Raw genomic sequence first — 18,638 nt, 5'->3', positions numbered from 1 at the left:
AAAATAAAAACATATCGTTTTTTTCAAAATCATATAAAACCATATTATAACATCGACTGAGATAAAAAATAAAATAAAGTATTTAAATAATAATGTATCTCGCTGCATTACGTAAGTACGTTTTTGGTAATCGATAATGCAGGTATTTTTAAGAAAATATATGTGAAAAAACAAAATAATTACAGGTATTAACGATTTTGGAAAAGAGAATAAAGTAATTGTTTAAAAAATGAGGAAAGAACGTGAGTGATCCGCGCTAGCCCACCAAAGGTGGCTTCTTGCACATTTTGAAGAGAGAGAAAGTTAGTTTGGAGACGTTACCGGATTCGAACTGCTTTTATTCGCCGGAATTTGGGATTTCTCTCACGTCCGGTTAGGGTTGATTTTGTTATTTTTCCCTCTTTCACTCTTCGGATTTAGGAGCACCTGATTGCCGGTGTTTTTCTTGGGAACAGATCGATTTTTGTTACTCTTTATGACGGTGGAGTTAGGATCTGCGATCTTGGGTGGATTATGATGTTTACGCCGCAGAAGAAAGTGTGGTCGGGTTGGCTCTCGCCTGGAGCAGAGAAGAACGGTTCCGTCTCGGGCAATTCGGACCCTAATTCAAGCCCTAGGGACAAGGGTTTTGCAACTGGTGATTCTACACCCAAGGGTTTGGTATCCAACGCTGGGATTATGGATCAAGAACTTGTAATTGAAAAGATTTCTAAGCTCGAAAAGGAGGTTAGTAAAAAGGGTTTAATGTGTTGTCTATTTTTAAGCTATCTGACTATCTTTTTGTTTGTTTGTTTTGGAATTTCTTGATTTGTGATCTTGATTGGTCTTTACTATGTTCATTCTGATCTCTGACTTAATTAGTTGAAGGAAACTTCAAAGCTAAAGCTGCTAACTTTGTTTAACGGTAAAGTGGGTCTAAGTAGAGTCTTCAAGCATTTTCCAGGCTTCTTTTTGGAGTGTAAATATAAGTTAGCGGACAGTTCACTATTGCTGTTGAGTTAAGTAAGATTTTTAAGAATTCGATAAATGATAAACTTTTTAGCAAGCTCTAGAAGTATTTAACGAATATGATTGTCATAACTCTGTGCTTTAAGCAGCGCCCGATGAAATGATAACTTTTCTGATAACTCCAATTGGTCTAAGGAAAACTCAACGGCATGTTGCAAATGAAGTGAGCTCAAATAGGTCTGAGAAAGAGAGAGCTTATGATAAAGTAACCAATTTCTATGTGAACGTGAACCATTAGTGGAAGAGAATGAGCAAATTAGCACTTAGGGAGAGGTGGAGAGGCAAAAGAGAGGTAATGCTGTGATTGGTAACTCACAAGCTAGGTTTTGTTGGTCTCTTCGAGTCTGTGGGCTTGGTGTTATTTGAGACGAAGCCAGGTGAGTGTGGTGGAGAGCTTTGTAAATGCTGTCTCTATTTAAAAGTACGTTTCAAGTGTCAAGGCAAGTCAAGGGATCTGGCCAAGATCCTGGGAGAGTTAAGAAATAAGGTCCCTGCTTAGTTGCACCGCACAAGGCTTACTTAGACAAGAAGGTTCTCTGGGTGTTCTTATGGAGTTTGTATCAGGCTTTCTGTACTGTTCAGAAGATTTTCAAGATAGGGCAGTGATATGTGTCAAAGCCTGGAAAAGAGTGTACATATACCAAGCAAAGTTCATTGTTTTAGATTCCGCACCCTAGTACTTAACATGTAGCGTTACCACATCAAGCGGTAGCACCTAGCAAATTGCGAGTGTGATATTGGCCTCTAAATTTGTCTATGAACTTGTTAGTAACAGTTGTAAATCTGGGGCCTTATCGTATACATGTTGTTCTAAAAGATAGCACTGTACTTAATTTTGAGTCCATTGGACTGCTCAACTCCAAAATTCATTTGCTATGGTTTGGACATGCAATGTACAGCAATAAAAATTAATTATTCCTTTTGTCTAAAAACATTGCAACCTTCGACTTTGGTACATATTTTGACATAGCATCAAAAGATGTACATAAGTTAAAGGTCACAATTATAGCTGCTTGATGCATCTTTATGCAAATAGTGAATTGCTGCTTTCTTTTTCTTTCCTTTTTGTTATTGTTATTTCTTCGGTTTCTTTGTTTAATATATGTGGTAGACCGATCGAAATCAAGTTAATCTGATAATCCATCTACATACAGCTCTATGAATACCAATATAACATGGGCCTTCTCCTTATTGAGAAAAAAGAATGGGTCTCCAAAAATGAACAATTTGAGCGAGCATTAGTCGAAACCCAAGAGCTCCTTCAGCGTGAGAAAACAGCACATCTTATTGCTATATCAGAGGTGGAGAAGCGAGAGGAGAAGTTGAGGAAAGCATTGGGAATTGAAAAACAGTGTGTCCATGAGGTAACGCCTTGACTACAATTTATTTTTGTTAACTCGACCTTACATTGTGATGTCAATAGTAATATCTACATACATGATTCATGATTGTGTCAAATGCTGTAGGAATTCTTGTTTTTCTGCTGCCACTTGTTTTACTAATTTGAAGCTAATATGACACAAATTGAAACGAGTACCTAGCATTGCATTGGTATCACTGTTATTATGGTCAACAAATTGCAACATGATTGAGGGAACTGCTAACATTTAATCATTGGTTACTGCAGTTAGAGAAGGCTTTGCGTGAAATGCGCTCAGAATATGCAGAAATAAAGTTCACTGCTGATTCGAAGTTGGAGGAAGCACATGCTTTGTCTACTAGCGTTGAAGGGAGATCGTTGGAGGTAGAGGCAAAGTTACGTGCTGCTGATGCTAAGCTTGCTGAGGTGAGCAGGAAGACTTCAGAGATTCAGAGGAAATCAGTTGAGATTGAGGCGAAAGAAATTTCACTCATGAGAGAGCGCATGTCATTTAATGCAGAGTATGCTTTACAATCTGTTAAATGTTATTCTTCCATAATGTTATTTTCTGCTTTGTGTTTTCCATTCTAAAATATTGGTTCTATATGGTGCAATTCGCAAATAACTTGCTGATTCTTACATGTTTTCTTTTCTCGTCAGGAGGGATGCACATGAGCTCAATCTCTCTCACCAAAGGGAGGACTTGAGAGAATGGGAGAAAAAGTTACAAGAGGGAGAGGAGAAGCTGGCTGAGGTCCGCAGATTGCTCAACCAAAGAGAGGAGCGGGCAAATGATAGTGATAGAATATTCAAACAAAAACAACTTGAACTTGAAGAAGCACAGAAGAAGATTGACATGGCTCATTCAGCTCTGAAAAGTAAAGAAGATGAAATAAGCACAAGGACAGAAAACCTAACTTTAAAAGAGAAGGCAAGTCTTTTAGGCTTTTGGCTGATTAATATCTGAAGTATTTTATTCACTTCATCCGTATCATACATCTGCGTTCTGTTGCAGGAAGCTGCTGCTTTGAGAAAGAATTTAGAGGTTAGGGAGAAGGAATTACTAGAGCTAGAGGAGAAGCTGAATGCGAGAGAACAGGTAAGTCCTTGGGGATTGTTACTCATGTATGCTTATGATGCAGGATATTGTCACTGAAAAGTCTACATGCTAATATGTATACCCAACCCACCCTCATGGTACTTGTGCGCACAACAAAACCAAAACCAAAATAAAAAAAATAGTTGAAATCACACTACATGAATTGCTTCCTCCCTCTTCCTAAAACTAGAGTCCTTTTCATTTTGAAATCCGTAAGCTGGTATTTTACAAAATCAACAGACAGATGTCTTTTAGTTTGTTTTTGCTCCATGATACTTTTATATGATAATCTTTGCATGAATTTCTTCTCATGCACTATCCATTCTGGTTGGGTTCCAAAGATAAAAATCCTTTATCGCAAGGTACACGGATGAGTTTAGTGATTATTTAGTTATCATTTTTCAACTTAAGAAGTCTATAGCTTTGAATCTAAAAAGTAATGCTTTGTGATAAAGGTAGTAATTTTCCACATAAGGTATTTCATAGTAAAATAATTTGGATGTTTAAATAGTTCTCTGTTTCGGATATTAAATAAGGATCATCTTCTTGCAGGTAGAGATTCAAAAACTTTTGGATGAACACAAGGTCATCCTGGATGCGAAGGCGCATGATTTTGAGTTGGAAATGGAACAAAAGAAAAAATCACTGGAAGACGATTTCAAAAGCAAGGTTGTTGAGGTGGAGAAAAAAGAAGTTGAAGTCAATCACTTGGAAGGAAAAATTGCAAAACGGGAACAGGCACTAGAGAAAAAACTCGAGAAAATGAAAGAGAAAGAGAAGGAATTCGATTTGAAGTCAAAAGCTTTGAAAGAGAAGGAAAAGTCCCTTAAAGCCGAGGAGAAGAACTTGGAGAATGAAAGGAAACAACTAAGCAGTGAGATGGAGAATTTGTTAAGTCTCAAGGCCGAGCTTGAAAAGATAGGTACTGAAATTGAAGAACAAAGATCAAAGCTAAATGAAGACCGTGAAAGACTACAAGTAACAGAAGAAGAGAGGTCTGAGCATGTCCATCTGCAGTCAGAATTAAAGCAAGAGATAGAAAAGAACAGGCAAGAGAGGGAAGCAGTTTTGATGGAAAGGGAGAATCTGAAGCAGGAGAAGGAGAAGTTTGAAAAAGAATGGGAAGAACTTGACGAGAAAAGAACTGAGATAAAGAAGGAATTAGAATCTGTTGCTGCACAGAAGGAAAAGGTGGAAAAATTGAATCATTTAGAAGAAGAAAGGTTGAATAATCAGAGGTTGGAAACACGGGATTATGTAGAGAGAGAGTTGGAGGCTCTTAAGTTGGCTAAAGAATCGTTTGCTGCTAATATGGAGCACGAGAAGTCTGTCTTAGCAGAAAAATATAATAGTCAGAAATCCCAAATGCTTCATGACTTTGAAGTGCAGAAACAAGAACTTGAGACTGAATTGCAGAACAAAGAGGTAGATATTGAGAACCGCATGCGTGAACGGGAAAAATCATTTGAAGAAGAAAGAGACAGGGAGCTAGCTAATGTCAAATACTTGAGAGATGTTGCAAGTAGAGAAATGGAAGAGATGAAATTAGAAAGGGTACGGCTAGAAAAGGAAAAGCAGGATACATTTGTAAATCAGAAGCATCTTGAAGAGCAGCAGCTTGAAATGAAAAAAGATATTGATGAGCTTGTTGGCCTTAGCATGAAGTTAAAGGACCAGCGAGAACAATTCTTTAAGGAAAGGGAGCGGTTTATTGCATTTGTTGAGAAACAAAAGGGCTGCAAGGACTGCGGGGAGAGAGTTTCAGAGTTCGTCCTCTCAGATCTTCAATCTTTAGCTGAGATAAAGAATGCAGATAATTTTCCTCTGCCAAAGCTAGCTGATGGTTATTTGAAGGAAGCTGTCCAGGGTACTTCCGAGAGACCGAATGTTGGGACATCCTTGGGTGTGGCTAACTCAGGATCTCCTGCTTCTGGTAGAACCTTGACCTGGTTGCGAAAATGTACCTCAAAGATTTCTATATTCTCAGCAGGGAAGAAGCTTGAATATGAAGCGGGTCAAAATAGTACAGGGGCAACACAGGCACAAGAGAAGCTTGTAGATGTTGGAGAAATACCGGAATGTATATTGAGCTCTGAGGATGAACCAGAAGTGTCGGCTAGAGTTGCATCAGATTCTTTTGATGTCCAGAGGATTCAATCCGAGTCCAACACCAGACAGGTGGATGCTGGCATAGACCAATCAGCCGATGATCTTAGAAACATCAACAGTCAGGCACATGACATTGAGGAAGTTTCTCAGCAGCCTGATAGGAATGAAGGTCAGAGTAAGCCGACCAATAGGCACAAAACTAGAGCTACCAGAGCAGCAAGTGCTTATAAGGAAATTGTTGATCATGCTGCCACTAGCGAAAATAATGGCAGTGAGAGTGCCAACGGTGTTGCAGAAAACTCTGCTTTCACAAATGAAGAGAGCCAGGGAGTATCGGATCTGGGTATCAAAGGAATGTCAAAAGGTGGAAGAAAGCGAAGCCGTAAGACCACAAATGAACAAGATCCTAACTACAGTGAACATTCAGATAGCATCACTGAGGGCCACAGGAAGCAGAAAGTTGCTAAAGGTGTAGAAGCTCCTCAAGTAAGACGATACAACCTTCGTCGACCCAAGAAGTAAGTGACCAAGTCTCTGCATACGCCCATCTGGACCTTCACAATTCATACCCTTCTCTTAAATTTATTAAACCATATACTTAACGTCTTGCGAGTTAAACAAACAACTAGTGGTCATCAGTCACTTTATAGCTTGTTTGATGTCTAAAAGAAATGTTGTTAAACTAAAATGACTATCTGTCAATCACGTTATAATTTGTTGTTCAAGAAATGCTCTTCTTTCAACACTTCTGTTTGATACACAAAAGAGTCCGCGACTGGGAACTGTCTTTGGAGGTTAATTTTGCACCGAAGGATGTCTTTATCTTTTGGTTATGGAACTTTGAGTTCTTAATCTCATTGTCTTCTTCATGAGTTTGTATGCTTGTTAGCATTTCTTTGCTCTTCTTATTTCTCTACATTTCTGTGTCAAACAGCAGAGTCCCCGTGGCTGGTGATGGAGCCTTGTCTAATCAAAGCAAGGAGGAAGGAACTGATGGTGTCTCGAGTAAAGGGAAGAAAATAGATGGTGCTCGGAAAAAGAAAAGAGTCCCTGATCCAAAGGTTCAGCCTGGAACTTCAACAAGTTTTGCCAACGGAGATCATGCTGGAGACTCGCGAGCTCATGATGGGCTTCTGAAGGTAGTCCTCAAAACACTTGTATATAAACTTGCTTTAATATATTTCTTGTCTCAAAAGAATGTGGATTTAAAGTATCCACTTTGGTATCACTCATTTTGATGCTTATGTATTATTATCTCAGAAGAAAGTCGTGGATGGGGAGAATGAGGTAGCAAACAAGTGCTCAAATGATATGGTTATGAGCGAAGAGGTGAATGGGACGCCTCAACAGGATAGGGAGCGTTACAATGATGATCATGAGATTGAAACTACTCCTGCTGCCGCCGCCCAGGAGGAAGAAGACGATGATGATTCTGAAGATGAAGAGGAGGTTGAGCATCCTGGTGAAGTTTCCATAGGAAGAAAGCTATGGACTTTTATCTCAACTTGATGAGGGATCATGCCTATTTATTATATGCATAGAGTCCAAACAACTCCTTCCTTTTTGGTGTCAAAGAGTTGTTTGTTGTGTTATCAATTGTTTATGGTAGCTAGTTTTAGTAGCGGTATGTTAGAAGATTGTTTTGCAGATAATTTGATCATGTAAACCTCGCGTTTCGTTTCTTGTTGTAATGCGTCATCAGACCTGACCTTCGATTGTTCATTCTATTTATGTTGTCTTGTTTGTGTGACATCTTGTAGCTTGAATGCTTGTTGAAATTTTATGTAATATTTGAATGGTTCTTTGCATATTTATGAGACAGGAAATAGTCTGTAAACATCAAGCTGTCTTTCCAAAAATTGAAAATTTCATTTATACATGTTTTGGTGCAAAATCTGGTTCAGACCAAAATGGTCCTCCAACTTGTAATTTTCTCCTACACAAGGCAAGTTAAACCTGATTGTAATCTTGAACTATGCTACAAGACTCTATATATTGACTGTTCACACTTCAGACACAGCAAAAAGGCATCAGGTATGGTATGACTACCAAACAAAGGCTCAAACCTCCTGATCTATTCTATTTTGGTTAGGTACGCAAAATTGTGACTTCTTTTAACTCTATTTCTTTTACTGTAACGGTCATTGCTATCCAACCAAAGTCTGAGGCATTTCCTGCTGATCCTTCGTTGTAGTTTGTAGATTTGCAGATCGGGCTGCAAGCATCTCCTTGTGCTTCTTTATATCCCTGAAGAATAAATGAAATACAAAGGCGCATTAGCGGGCAGTATTATTGATAGGAAACAGCAGCTTTGGATTTTGAACAAGTATCATTCTTCTATAGTTCTTAATGTTCTGAAAATGGTTTGTAAGCAATCTTTTGTTGACAAGAGCGTATAACCATGAACCAAATTATTTTGTATCATTTCGTGCAAAAGTACCAGTGATGCATAAATTTAAAATGGTGTATATATAGAGTGAAGAACTCCCAAAAAATGAAACATTGAAAAACACTCTAAAAAACTATTCATTTGTACTGTATGCATATGTGCATAGAAGTAAAACCATCTCCAACGGTCCGCCAAATTCTCCATTTTGTAGTTTTCCTCTCCAACGCACAGCAAAGAGATTTTATTTTTGGCAAATATGCAGTGTGGAAGGTAAACGCATAGCAAATCACAGCCCCACTTTATGGTTGGAATTGATTTTTTTTTTAGTGTTTGAGGCCCACCAAAAATGGTGTTTTGGCCTTCTTTTCGGTGTCATGGTTGGAGATGCTCTAATTGAAGAAGTTTTCTGGTTTCTATGCATGTGTGCATGTTATGCACATTTGCATACCCCGACAATTACTTGTATGCACAAGTGCAATACCGTACAAATGAATGGTTATTAGGGAGTTCATCACTTTTTCATTTTTTTGTGATTCCCCATGAACCTAACCTTGTGTGTGTATATATATACATAGACAGAGAGAGTGAGAATGAGAGAGAGAGAGAGAGAGAGTGTGTGTGTGTGAAGTTTAAACGAGAACAATAACTAAATTAAAGAACATGAAAACGGTCAAATCATGTGCAAAATCACATGTGATTTTACACTAACGGGTAATACAATGGTGTTCGGGCGACGTGGCCAACGACTTAAGGTCGCGGCCAAAGTTGCATGGATCACATGTGATTGCACACGTGATTTTAGTGTAAAATCACATGTGATTAACTGTTTTCTTATTCTCTTATTTGGTTAATGTTCTCGTACGTACCTGACTCTCTCTCTATATAACATATCTCTAGGTCATTACGACCATGCCCATTGCAAACTATGGAAGACATCATGCGAGATGAGCAGACTATGGATGTTTTTGGCATCACTTACATGCAGCGAGGAATTTTGCAATTGGAATCTTTGCATATTTGTGAGTGCTCCTTTAGTATCCTCCACACTTGTTGACATAATCTGCAACCACCACGGACTCTGACAGTGCATCTAGAAGCATGGTAGAAAAGCCTCCTCATAGTTCTACATTCCGAGTAAGAGCATGGGATCCGCTCACATTGAGAAGCATGAATTAGAGCATCCAGCACCGCCTTTAACTGCATCAGAACATGCGTTTAACAGATCAAGGAAAACATTATTAAGACAAGTTCAGAAATGTTTCTTTGTTCTTGATCTTGTTAATTAGGTTAATGTAGAAAGAGATATGGTACCGTTAGAGCTTTGTGCTTCTGAACTTGATCATTTTTGGATCCACAGACGACTTCCATTGAATTTGAAGGCGGATTTAACATGTGAGGATGATAAGCGCCACCTTTCATTTTATAGCATGACTCACAGACATAAAACTTTGCACATATGTCACAATGCCAACAATCGTCCACCAGAACATCCTTATGGCAGGCAGTGCAGATCGGCTTAGTAACAGGCTTGTGGATTAGATGATACAAGATCATCATAGAGGAGTATTTGGCACGGGCAAGTGTATCAAACTGAAAATGGGATTTCTGGCACTTGTTTAAGAAAGCGTCACGAGTCTCAAAGAAACTATTCACAAGCACATCATCTTTATCCTTGGTATCAATAGTCACATTGCTCACCGCAACCTGTAAACCCAAGCAATTAAATCTATATGCTGACATGGGTGTGTGTGCCACAGGAAAAAGCAAAAAAGATCTTTCTGGGGGTCAGATTAATTTCAGCTAGCTTAAAAATGGCAGTGGAGGTGGTGTTCTTTTGGAGCTTAGCTCACCTCAGAGAGTAGATTTTTTTCACCGGAATGGCATGTGTGCATTTTACTCCCAGAAAAATTCTTATCAGCATTAAAACATCTGCAATGAACATAGCCATGAAGACGGTGATTATGATAATTTTAGAAGGCCAAACAATAACCAGTGTATCTATCCATACATCAAACTATGTGATGCACTATAATCAGTAAAACCTACATTTTTATTCAGAGGAAAAGACTAAAAAAAACAAAAAGCTCTTTTACCTTGAACATAGTTGAATCTTTTTGCATTGGCTGCAAAACCATCTGCTTCCAGATAAGATTACTTCATGGCAATGGGTGCATATATATTGTAAATGGACAATCATAAAGTTTTCCTTCACAGGGAGAATGGTTTGGCCCAGCTGTTGAAAGAGAAAAACGGACATAAGAAAGAATAAAAAGGAAGAATATTAATGAAGTGCAATAAATTCAGCATGCTATGCAGCCACACAGAGGAAATGAGGAACACAAATATTAAGAATGCATTAGTGATGAAGCTCGACCCAAGGAAAAAGATGCATATTTTTCTAATTCTGTTTCAATTTTCTTGCTCCTGTTAAAGCTATGTGAGATGGTATGCATGGAACCATAAGAAAACTAGTGCTCATGACCTATGGTCAAGGGTCTGTTTGTTAGCAGCTTAATGAGCTTAATGGGACTTGCAGCTTATTCGTAAGCTATACATGACTGTTTGGTAGTGGCTTAATGATATAGAAAGTGGCTTATCAATAAGCTTCTAGGGGGGACCTTTATGTAGAAAGCCAAATTTTTTTCGAACATGCCTCTCCCAACTAAAAACATGCTTCTTCTGTCTTTAAAGAACCCCTCCAAACAAAAACTTTCCCAATCTTCAAGGACGGATTAATCCACACAGACAGCTTTATCCATACAAAACTTAAAGGAAAACCAACCAAACAGCCTCTTGATCATGATTCATGGCCAATATATTGAACTTTAATGATGAGATTTGGATGCTAATATTATGATTATCGCAATTCAGTGTATAGAGTCCACACAAGCCTTCTAACAATACACATGTTGTGTAAGAACTAAAAATGGAAGCCAAGAAAAAAAATAGAGGCGTATCCTCCCATTAGTAGCTATGAACAAAGAAGCTTAAAAATATTTGACCTTTTGCATCACCAAGACATCCTTCATAGCAACATCAAGTCGGTCCTGTCCCATGGCTTTCAAGATTCTCTTGTTAGGTAGCTTGCTCTGCAATCCACCAGCACTTTCTTCCACTTCTAGTTTCCTGACAATATTTTCAGCAGCCCCTGACCAGTAATCACCATCAAAATAGGGCAAACGGGCTGCCGTTATCTTGGTATTGCCTTGTCCACTAGAAACGAAAAACTGATTATATAAATTAGTGTGGTCCACAACAGCATCATCTTCTACAGCTTTCTTTAGCATTGACTTGTACCTGCACATGGAACAACTTCTAATGAGGATATGCACAGACAATATAAAATTAATGTGAAAGACCACCTGAGTTAGAGATCTAAAAATTAGAGTTTTAACATATGATGATTGAATACATATTTCCCAGCAAACAGAATAAGATCATCTCCAATTGAAATTGATACTTCCAATCAATGTTACCTGGGCAGCACTGTGGATACGTTTGTATTAACAAGAAAAATACATGCACAGCAAGACAAAGATTAACCCCTAGAAGACGACGCACATTACAGTCCTAAAGGAGTTATCAAAGTGCAAAGCAAGTTCTTAATGGGCAACCTGACAAACAAATAATGAATGATAATGCATTATTTATATATGGTCAGGTTCAGGGGAAAACAACAAAAAAGTGAAAAACTAAGGAACATTAAAATCATTCATCTGTACAATATGCACATGTGCATACAAGTTATTTGTCTGGTATGCACACATGCACGTGTGCATAGAAACCAGGAAACATCTTCAGTTACTTGTATGCACATGTACATACAGTACATATGAATGGTTATCAGAGTGCTCCTCAATTTTTTATTTTTTTGGGAGCTTCCCCTCCTTGAACCTACATATATATGCAAGAATTTGATGTATGTCTATATCTGTGTATGCAAGAGAGAGAGAGGAGAGAGAGAAAGAGAGAGAACTATACCACTGACGTAGCTTATCCTGCTTTGGTGTTCTCTGTGTCTCTGGATGGCAGTAAAAAATGTAGTCTTCTCCTTTTATAAGAGGACATGCCCATATATAACAGGTTGCAAAACCCCGCTTCTTGCAATACTCAAGGTATCCAATCTGATGATCATAACATACGCAAAATAAAAGGCATATTTTCATCAAGTTATTGCTACATTAATGCACATAGGTAGAATTAAGAACATAAGAGATAAGTAGGAATTACTTTTTATAGAATAAGCAAAACAAAAGAATACAATAAAAATTGAATTACCAATAGTTCATGATAAACAAAGGTCCGAAGAGATTCACCAGTCGCACTTTTCCTCTCAGGTCTAAAGTACTTTACAGAATCAAGATACGAGATATATAAACAACGATGATTCGGGCCACCACACTCTGATCCAAACTCCTGAACACACATTCCAAAGAGGCACACATCTACCCCTTCTATTTTCTGAAACAAAAAAATTAACTGATGGCAAAAACAATATCAGATACCCTGTTTTAAAGCACATAATTGCCGACATGAAGAAGCACAATATTCATGAAATAGTTTATCTTACCTTTGATCTGTATGTAAATCCTGAAGGATAATCTTCTCCATGAAGTATGTCTATAAATTTCTGCCGCACTGCCAACTGTTTCTCAACAGATACCACTACTCTGACAACAAGACCTTCAGCTCCAGGTACCTTCATATAAAGAGAAAATTGAAGATATATAATGGTTACTTATTTGCAGACATTATTCAGATGCTAATTAGTAAAGTTGAAGAAATTCTAAAATGTAATACTCGGGGTATTTCTTTCTAGAATTCTTTAGTACCACTAGATTAAACTAAATCAGTGGGGTAATTTGACTTGGCATACCTTCACTACCATTCAAAAGTATCAGCTGGAGTCGGTCACAAGTTTACATAAGATATGCAATCAATTGTGTCCAAATGGTACATAATTAGGAAGCATTTGATCAATTTTACCTCCTCTGGTTCCATTCCAGAAATCTTTGCCATCTCTTCTCTTTCTTGATTGAGACGTCTAGACAGTCTTTCCTCTATGTGATCACTGAGATTAGTCCTCGGCAGATCTTTTGCTCCAGAAGCAGCAGTCTGTGGTAAGGGAACACGCATTCCACTCTCTATTTCTTCCAAGTAACATTTAGGACAGATATAGTCTGCCTTCCCTTCCACATCTTTTTCATCATTGTAGAGACCACATATTCTATGCTGCCAGCATTGACATCTATCACAAAGAACCCACTGCAAGAATCAACAGCACGGGTCTAGTAAGAGAATGGACTAAATTGATATACAAATCAAAGACCTGAGGACTAGCTTGGTCAAAGGTGTTAGAGACCACAGAAAACAAGTACGCAGATGAAAAATTAAATTAACTTACTGAATCCTCTTTTTCCTCATCATTCTTTGCCTTCTGCAGGTTTGCTTTGGGAACAGAAAACCCACGCATTACGATATTAGTCCCATGAGATCCCCTATAGCATGACATGCAAAAACAGTGTCGTATACCCATATCACTGGTTGACCTATAATAGCCAACATTTCGCTTGATACGGGTATCACAAGAAGAGCAATATATGGGTGCAGGGGCAAACACCAGCTTATCCATGGAACACAAATGGCATGTGTTGTGACCAACTGAATGTGCTTTCTTTCCTGATACATCCTGCATCAGCATCCATTATATTAGAATCTATTAATTTGATGAAACGAGTTACATCTAACAATATGCTATGAACAAAACAAAATTTGATCATGTCAAGGTCGCATAGACATGAGAGTTCATGTAAGGTAAGCTAGCAAAGAGAGTGACAAAACAGGTAGCTTCATGGGACTGGTTTTCGGGATCACTTGTTTTTCATCTCTCTTGTAACTGAAGCAAAAAGAAGCAGTACAAGCATTTCTAATTGAAAATGAACTATTGCTGTCAGCAACAAGGAGTTATAGGTTATAACAGAACCTAAGCCTGGGAAACTGGAAAATGGCACAAAAGATGCAACAACCATGTTGCAAAGCAATGCCAAAATTTGCATGAGAACAAAATAGGAACCAGGATGGGTGAAGTACGATACAAAAGGTCATTGGCCCAGCGGCACCCGGGTTACCAGTAGACCTTATTCCTCCTGAAGATCAAGGGTTCAAGCCTCATAAAAGGTGAGGAGTGTGTGTAAGTTTTGCCGTATATAAATATTAATAAATAATTCAAAAAAGGGTGAAGTAAGATTACAGAAGGCAATCAAACAGCCTGCTCTAAAGGCACATGGAAAGGAAAAAAAGAATGTTTATTTGCTAGGCTGAAGAGTTAAAATTGGATCTCACGTAGTTCACTAGATGCATGCAGAACCTTCCAGAACTGATCGATCAACAAGAATTGGCATCTATGAAAGAGCCCTTCAAGAGTTTGTAAATCAAGAGCATGAAAAAGGGAAGTAAAAAGAGTATAAGAGTCCTAAGTTGATGTGCAAACCTTCTGAGAGCTAAAACTCAACAAATGCTCTCTGATTTGAGCCGCAGTAAAAAAATCAGCCAAAGACACACTCTGTATCTTGATCTTCTCTGGCTTCACCCCTGCGTCATCATCAACCAAAGGTGCAATCTTTATCTTGGTCTTCTCTGATTCTAAGACTGAGTCGTGATCTGCCAAAGACACACTCGGCATCATGGATTTCTTTGAATCCAGCCTTATGTCATAAGCATCTGCTGCCAAAAAATTTGCTTCTATTTTGGCATGCCCAGATTCTGTGTATACTTGATTTGATATCTCTTTTTCATCATTGACCCCTTCTTTTGGAGAAAGATTAGCAGAATTCAACTCTGGCATTTTCTTCATTTCATTGTTTGTATTATCATTACTTCGCTTTAGCTCTGTTGATTCCTGTTCACCATGGGTATCATTGAAGTTCCTCCTCTGGTCATCATCCATAGTATCTCCTACAGTTGCACAGTTAACTGATGGGTCCACAGCTAAAAGTTCTGGCTGTACCTCTTGGACATCTTCATTACATACAAATGCTTCAGGACGTTGTTCCAAGTGCTGCGGCTGATCCAGCGGACTATGTTGATCAAGTGAATCAGCATATTCTTGTGAAAAACCATCTCCAACTGTTGGACTCTCCGTCTTCGGGTATTTTGTAGGCAAGGTTTCTAAAAGAGTTGCGGTGCTACTAGGATCCGCATCATGGGTGGCCTCTGCTTGGTCTTTTTTTCTTTTTCTAGATTCCAAGTGAAAATTACTAGTACTGCATAAAGACCTTGCAGGTCCACAAATATCGCAATTTAAATGATTACACTTGTCAAAATGGGATGCCAGTTCAAGATACAATGGACAATTGCATAAGTTTTCCTTGCATTCTGCTGCATGCATATAATCCTGAAAAGGAACTTCTCTTCTCAAGTCCGCTGGCATATCCTTGTACATGACATATGAACTAAGGACTTGAAAACTAGAAATCTGACTTGAACTTTCCAAAGCAGCATACTCTTGAGCCAGCGGAGATTTCTCAGAATTAATTTGGGGGATCTTAAATTCCTCTCGCACTGATATTTCATCACTGGACTTCTCACCATTGATAAATAACATATTTGATCGAGTCTTCAATCTGTCATCAAACTGCACTGGATGCTGCTGAGCCTGCTCATCAGGTTGTTGGGACACTGGCATGTGAATCTGAGGTTGCAATGAATCCCCACGATCTGATATTTGGGTATTACACTTGCTCTCTAGGCTATCACTAGTTTCAGGATGGTTCGTGAGATTCTGTTGCACATTGCACAAATTCGAATATGGAGATTGCACATCATCCCCCAATAATGATGGAACATCCATGTTGTATGCGGTTTTCTTCTTCCCAATAGAGCTTCTGTATTGACCTATTGGTAACAATTTCACAAGGGAGAGCCGATGTCAGATGCATAACCAAATCAATAGAGAAAACATATAGAGAATAAGATTTAATGAGGAGTAAGAAGAACATTTAGAAACAGTAGAAGATGGATTTGGACTAAAGCAAATGATTCCTTGCCTCTGAGCAACATTGACTACACCCATATTAGTCATTGATGTTCACCATCCCATATCATTATGCATTTTGTTTTATTATCATAAGATAAGAAAAGAGACCATACTCTTATGAAAAGGTTGCTGTTGGAAGGAGTTCGTTGCTGATGGGCCTGAGGTAGAGTGCAAAACACTTCCGGGTAGAGCTGCTATACTATCAAAAGCTTCGGTATCAGATACAACATCCCCATAAGAACATGCAGTTACGGATGACACTTGTTCAGGTGAAGTAATAAGCTCTAGATCAGTCTGCTTTACACCGAATGGAGAAATCGAGTTCATCCCACCACAATGAACAGCTGAGCTAGCAACATTCTGGCTATAGTCGTTGAATGCAGATCCTGCAGATGTTTATCATGCATAGCAGATCAAATACAAATGACTTGGGGGGAGGGGATGTAAATTAATATGAGTACTGTTGAGCCAAATGGGAATGAAAGAGCCAAAGAACACACCTCCACACAGCCCAGGATTATAAATGCTTACTGAAGCCGGATTGTAACCATTGTATCCCAAATTCATATAACTTTCAGGTGGACAGAATGAACTAGCATTATGAAAAACAGGTGAAACCAACAAATCTGGCAAAGACGAATGAGAGGAAATGAGCCTGTGGGATACTATCTGATGAAGATTAGCATCCTTTAACTCCTGCTGAATAAAGTTCTGCGACCCCTGGTCAAGTAACTTCTGGTCATTATACTCCTATTAGAGTTTCAAAAAGTATACAAGTTCAAATAGGAAAAGCAACAAACCCCAACATATTAATCAAGAAAACATTGAATTTTCCATATATCAGAAGTCCACCATCCTCTTAAGTGTTCATGCACTAAAGTAATCTAATTAAACATGTTTGAAGCATGAATTCCGGTTTCAACATGCTACATAATCGGAAGGTTAAAACATAAGTATAGAAGCCCTTTATAACCACTAACTCTTTTCCCCTTTCTGTATGGTTTAGATGCATAAAGTGAAATAGACGATTTAGCTACATGAAAAAAAGCACAACTTCCCATTTTAGAATCTCCCAACTACTATCTAGAAATTTGCACCAGAATAAATCTAGCACAAATCATATTGCATACAGCCGATGTTGAGAATTTTTCCAATCAAAGCATTGGAACCCTAAATCTTGTTCGGATTCAATCATTATGGTACTAATTGAAACTACCACCCAATCATCGGTCTTGCAATATTCAATTCTAATTAATAAAAAGAACAAGCACACTCACGTTTAAAGTATCTAAAATAATCATCGCTAAACAAATCTATCACAAATTAAATTTCATATGACTGATTTCGAGAAATTTTCTCCAAACGATACATCGGAACCCTAAATTTTGTTCCGATGCGATGATGAGGGCAACGCAACGCACTCCTGATTCAAAAGACCACCAAATCATCCATCCACATAGCAATATCCAATTCTACTTGCAAAAAGAAACAAGCACACTTACCTTTGGAGTATCGATAGAAGTCGGAAATCGGCTGTTCAAGTGATTAATAAGGTCAGATGCCCAATTCTCCCCCTCAGTTGTATCCATATAGTTCTTGGCACTAGATAAAAAAGACCCCCTGGTTAATTACAGTAAGTAAATGCAGTACATAATTTTTAACTCCAATTACCGACCCCTAAAGTATGCATTTAGTATACCCTTTCTTTATGCTTAAAAGTTAAAAGTGTCAATTAATTTCCTAATAACACTAAAAACTGATCAAATTTTCATTATACAACATGTGCTTTGCTCCAACAAAAAAATTGCACACGCCTTAACATTCCAACAACTAATATCTTAATACAACCCCAAATATCAAATTCAAAACTTATGAACAGGGTAAAAAACAAGAAAATTGAAACTTACATCTTGCCGATAAACTTATTAACATTATTGACACCGCAACGTCGTTTCTTGTGCAGATTATCCAAGACACCTCCTTCTTTCTGAAGATCGTCAATACCAATGTTCTTGTTCTTGAATTGGTCCCGTACGTGACCTAATTCGTAAACCATCCTTTCATAATTTCATCCTGCAAGTTTCAAGAAAGAACAGGGCATCTAAAAAATTTCAAGAAGATAGCGATAGACACGCAACGGGTCCGAATTGGATGACGGGTAAGGAACCCTAGTGAGGGATAAATGAAAAAGGGAAAGTTTCTTTCTCGAGATAAAAAACCAAACCAAGAATCGTTAGCTTCTATCTTCGAAATCTAAGTATCAATGGCATAGGGGCGAGATGAGGAAGTTAGGGTAACTTGTATTAATTTCCCAATTTAATTTATAGGTTATCATCTCTAATTCTGCTGATTTTGTGGGGTCATATCGAGTAGCCATGACTTATGTTTGCTGTCCTGCTGTACGAGAATCTTGGTAATAAAAATACACCTTGCCGCCAAACTTTCATGTGATTTTCAGGATTAATTGATTCTTAATTTATTTTTTTATCCTAAATCTTTTATTAATCATCTTATTATTGTTTTTTGGGTAGGAAAATTTTATTTAAAAAAAAGAAAAACAAAAAAGGCATCGAGGATCCAAAACCTATGTTATGTTAAAGAACAAAAACCAACAGCAGACTACAATCAAAACGAGAAC

At 38.1% G+C, this 18,638-nt stretch overlaps 2 protein-coding genes across 9 annotated transcripts; one reads left to right on the top strand and one right to left on the bottom strand.

The window, feature by feature from the left end:
• The first annotated feature begins 240 nt into the window (after positions 1-240).
• On the top strand, positions 241-7,326 carry LOC112511490 (protein CROWDED NUCLEI 1). The gene is made up of 8 exons (XM_025117129.1): positions 241-726; positions 2,163-2,372; positions 2,636-2,889; positions 3,029-3,299; positions 3,384-3,467; positions 4,020-6,094; positions 6,511-6,715; positions 6,837-7,326. The coding sequence occupies exons 1-8, from the start codon at positions 514-516 to the stop codon at positions 7,083-7,085; spliced, it is 3,561 nt and encodes a 1,186-aa protein (XP_024972897.1). The 5' UTR covers positions 241-513; the 3' UTR covers positions 7,086-7,326.
• A 108-nt stretch (positions 7,327-7,434) lies between these two features.
• On the bottom strand, positions 7,435-18,341 carry LOC112511440 (histone acetyltransferase HAC12-like). 8 transcript variants are annotated; one of them, XM_025117060.1, is made up of 16 exons: positions 17,908-18,341; positions 17,503-17,620; positions 16,501-16,750; positions 16,114-16,386; positions 14,456-15,858; positions 13,370-13,654; positions 12,952-13,230; positions 12,536-12,664; positions 12,244-12,444; positions 11,947-12,089; positions 10,968-11,262; positions 10,059-10,198; positions 9,816-9,894; positions 9,277-9,669; positions 8,945-9,162; positions 7,435-7,823 (listed from the first exon to the last, which is right to left on the bottom strand). In XM_025117060.1, the coding sequence occupies exons 1-16, from the start codon at positions 18,054-18,056 to the stop codon at positions 7,724-7,726; spliced, it is 4,455 nt and encodes a 1,484-aa protein (XP_024972828.1). In that variant the 5' UTR covers positions 18,057-18,341; the 3' UTR covers positions 7,435-7,723. The 8 variants fall into 8 exon arrangements, with proteins under 8 accessions (XP_024972828.1, XP_024972852.1, XP_024972844.1 ...); XM_025117084.1 differs by having other exon boundaries at positions 12,244-12,426; XM_025117076.1 differs by having other exon boundaries at positions 16,501-16,732.
• Positions 18,342-18,638: the final 297 nt, after the last annotated feature.

The sequence above is a fragment of the Cynara cardunculus genome, assembly GCF_001531365.2.
Source record: "Cynara cardunculus var. scolymus isolate 2C chromosome LG 1, CcrdV1, whole genome shotgun sequence".
Lineage (NCBI taxonomy): Eukaryota > Viridiplantae > Streptophyta > Magnoliopsida > Asterales > Asteraceae > Cynara > Cynara cardunculus.
This window is presented reverse-complemented; position numbering and strand designations above follow the sequence as displayed.

What these genes read in the sequence shown, in the direction of transcription:
- LOC112511490 (XM_025117129.1), top strand. Translation starts at nt 514, where the DNA reads ATGATGTTTACGCCGCAGAAGAAAGTGTGGTCGGGTTGGCTCTCGCCT. An exon ending in ACCTAACTTTAAAAGAGAAG is followed by an intron (nt 3,300 to 3,383) that starts GCAAGTCTTTTA and finishes GTTCTGTTGCAG; the next exon opens with GAAGCTGCTGCTTTGAGAAA. An exon ending in AGCTGAATGCGAGAGAACAG is followed by an intron (nt 3,468 to 4,019) that starts GTAAGTCCTTGG and finishes ATCTTCTTGCAG; the next exon opens with GTAGAGATTCAAAAACTTTT.
- LOC112511440 (XM_025117060.1), bottom strand. Translation starts at nt 18,056, where the DNA reads ATGGTTTACGAATTAGGTCACGTACGGGACCAATTCAAGAACAAGAAC. An exon ending in CAGGATAAGCTACGTCAGTG is followed by an intron (nt 11,263 to 11,946) that starts GTATAGTTCTCT and finishes TTCCATGTGCAG; the next exon opens with GTACAAGTCAATGCTAAAGA. An exon ending in ATGTCTTGGTGATGCAAAAG is followed by an intron (nt 10,199 to 10,967) that starts GTCAAATATTTT and finishes CTCTTTCAACAG; the next exon opens with CTGGGCCAAACCATTCTCCC.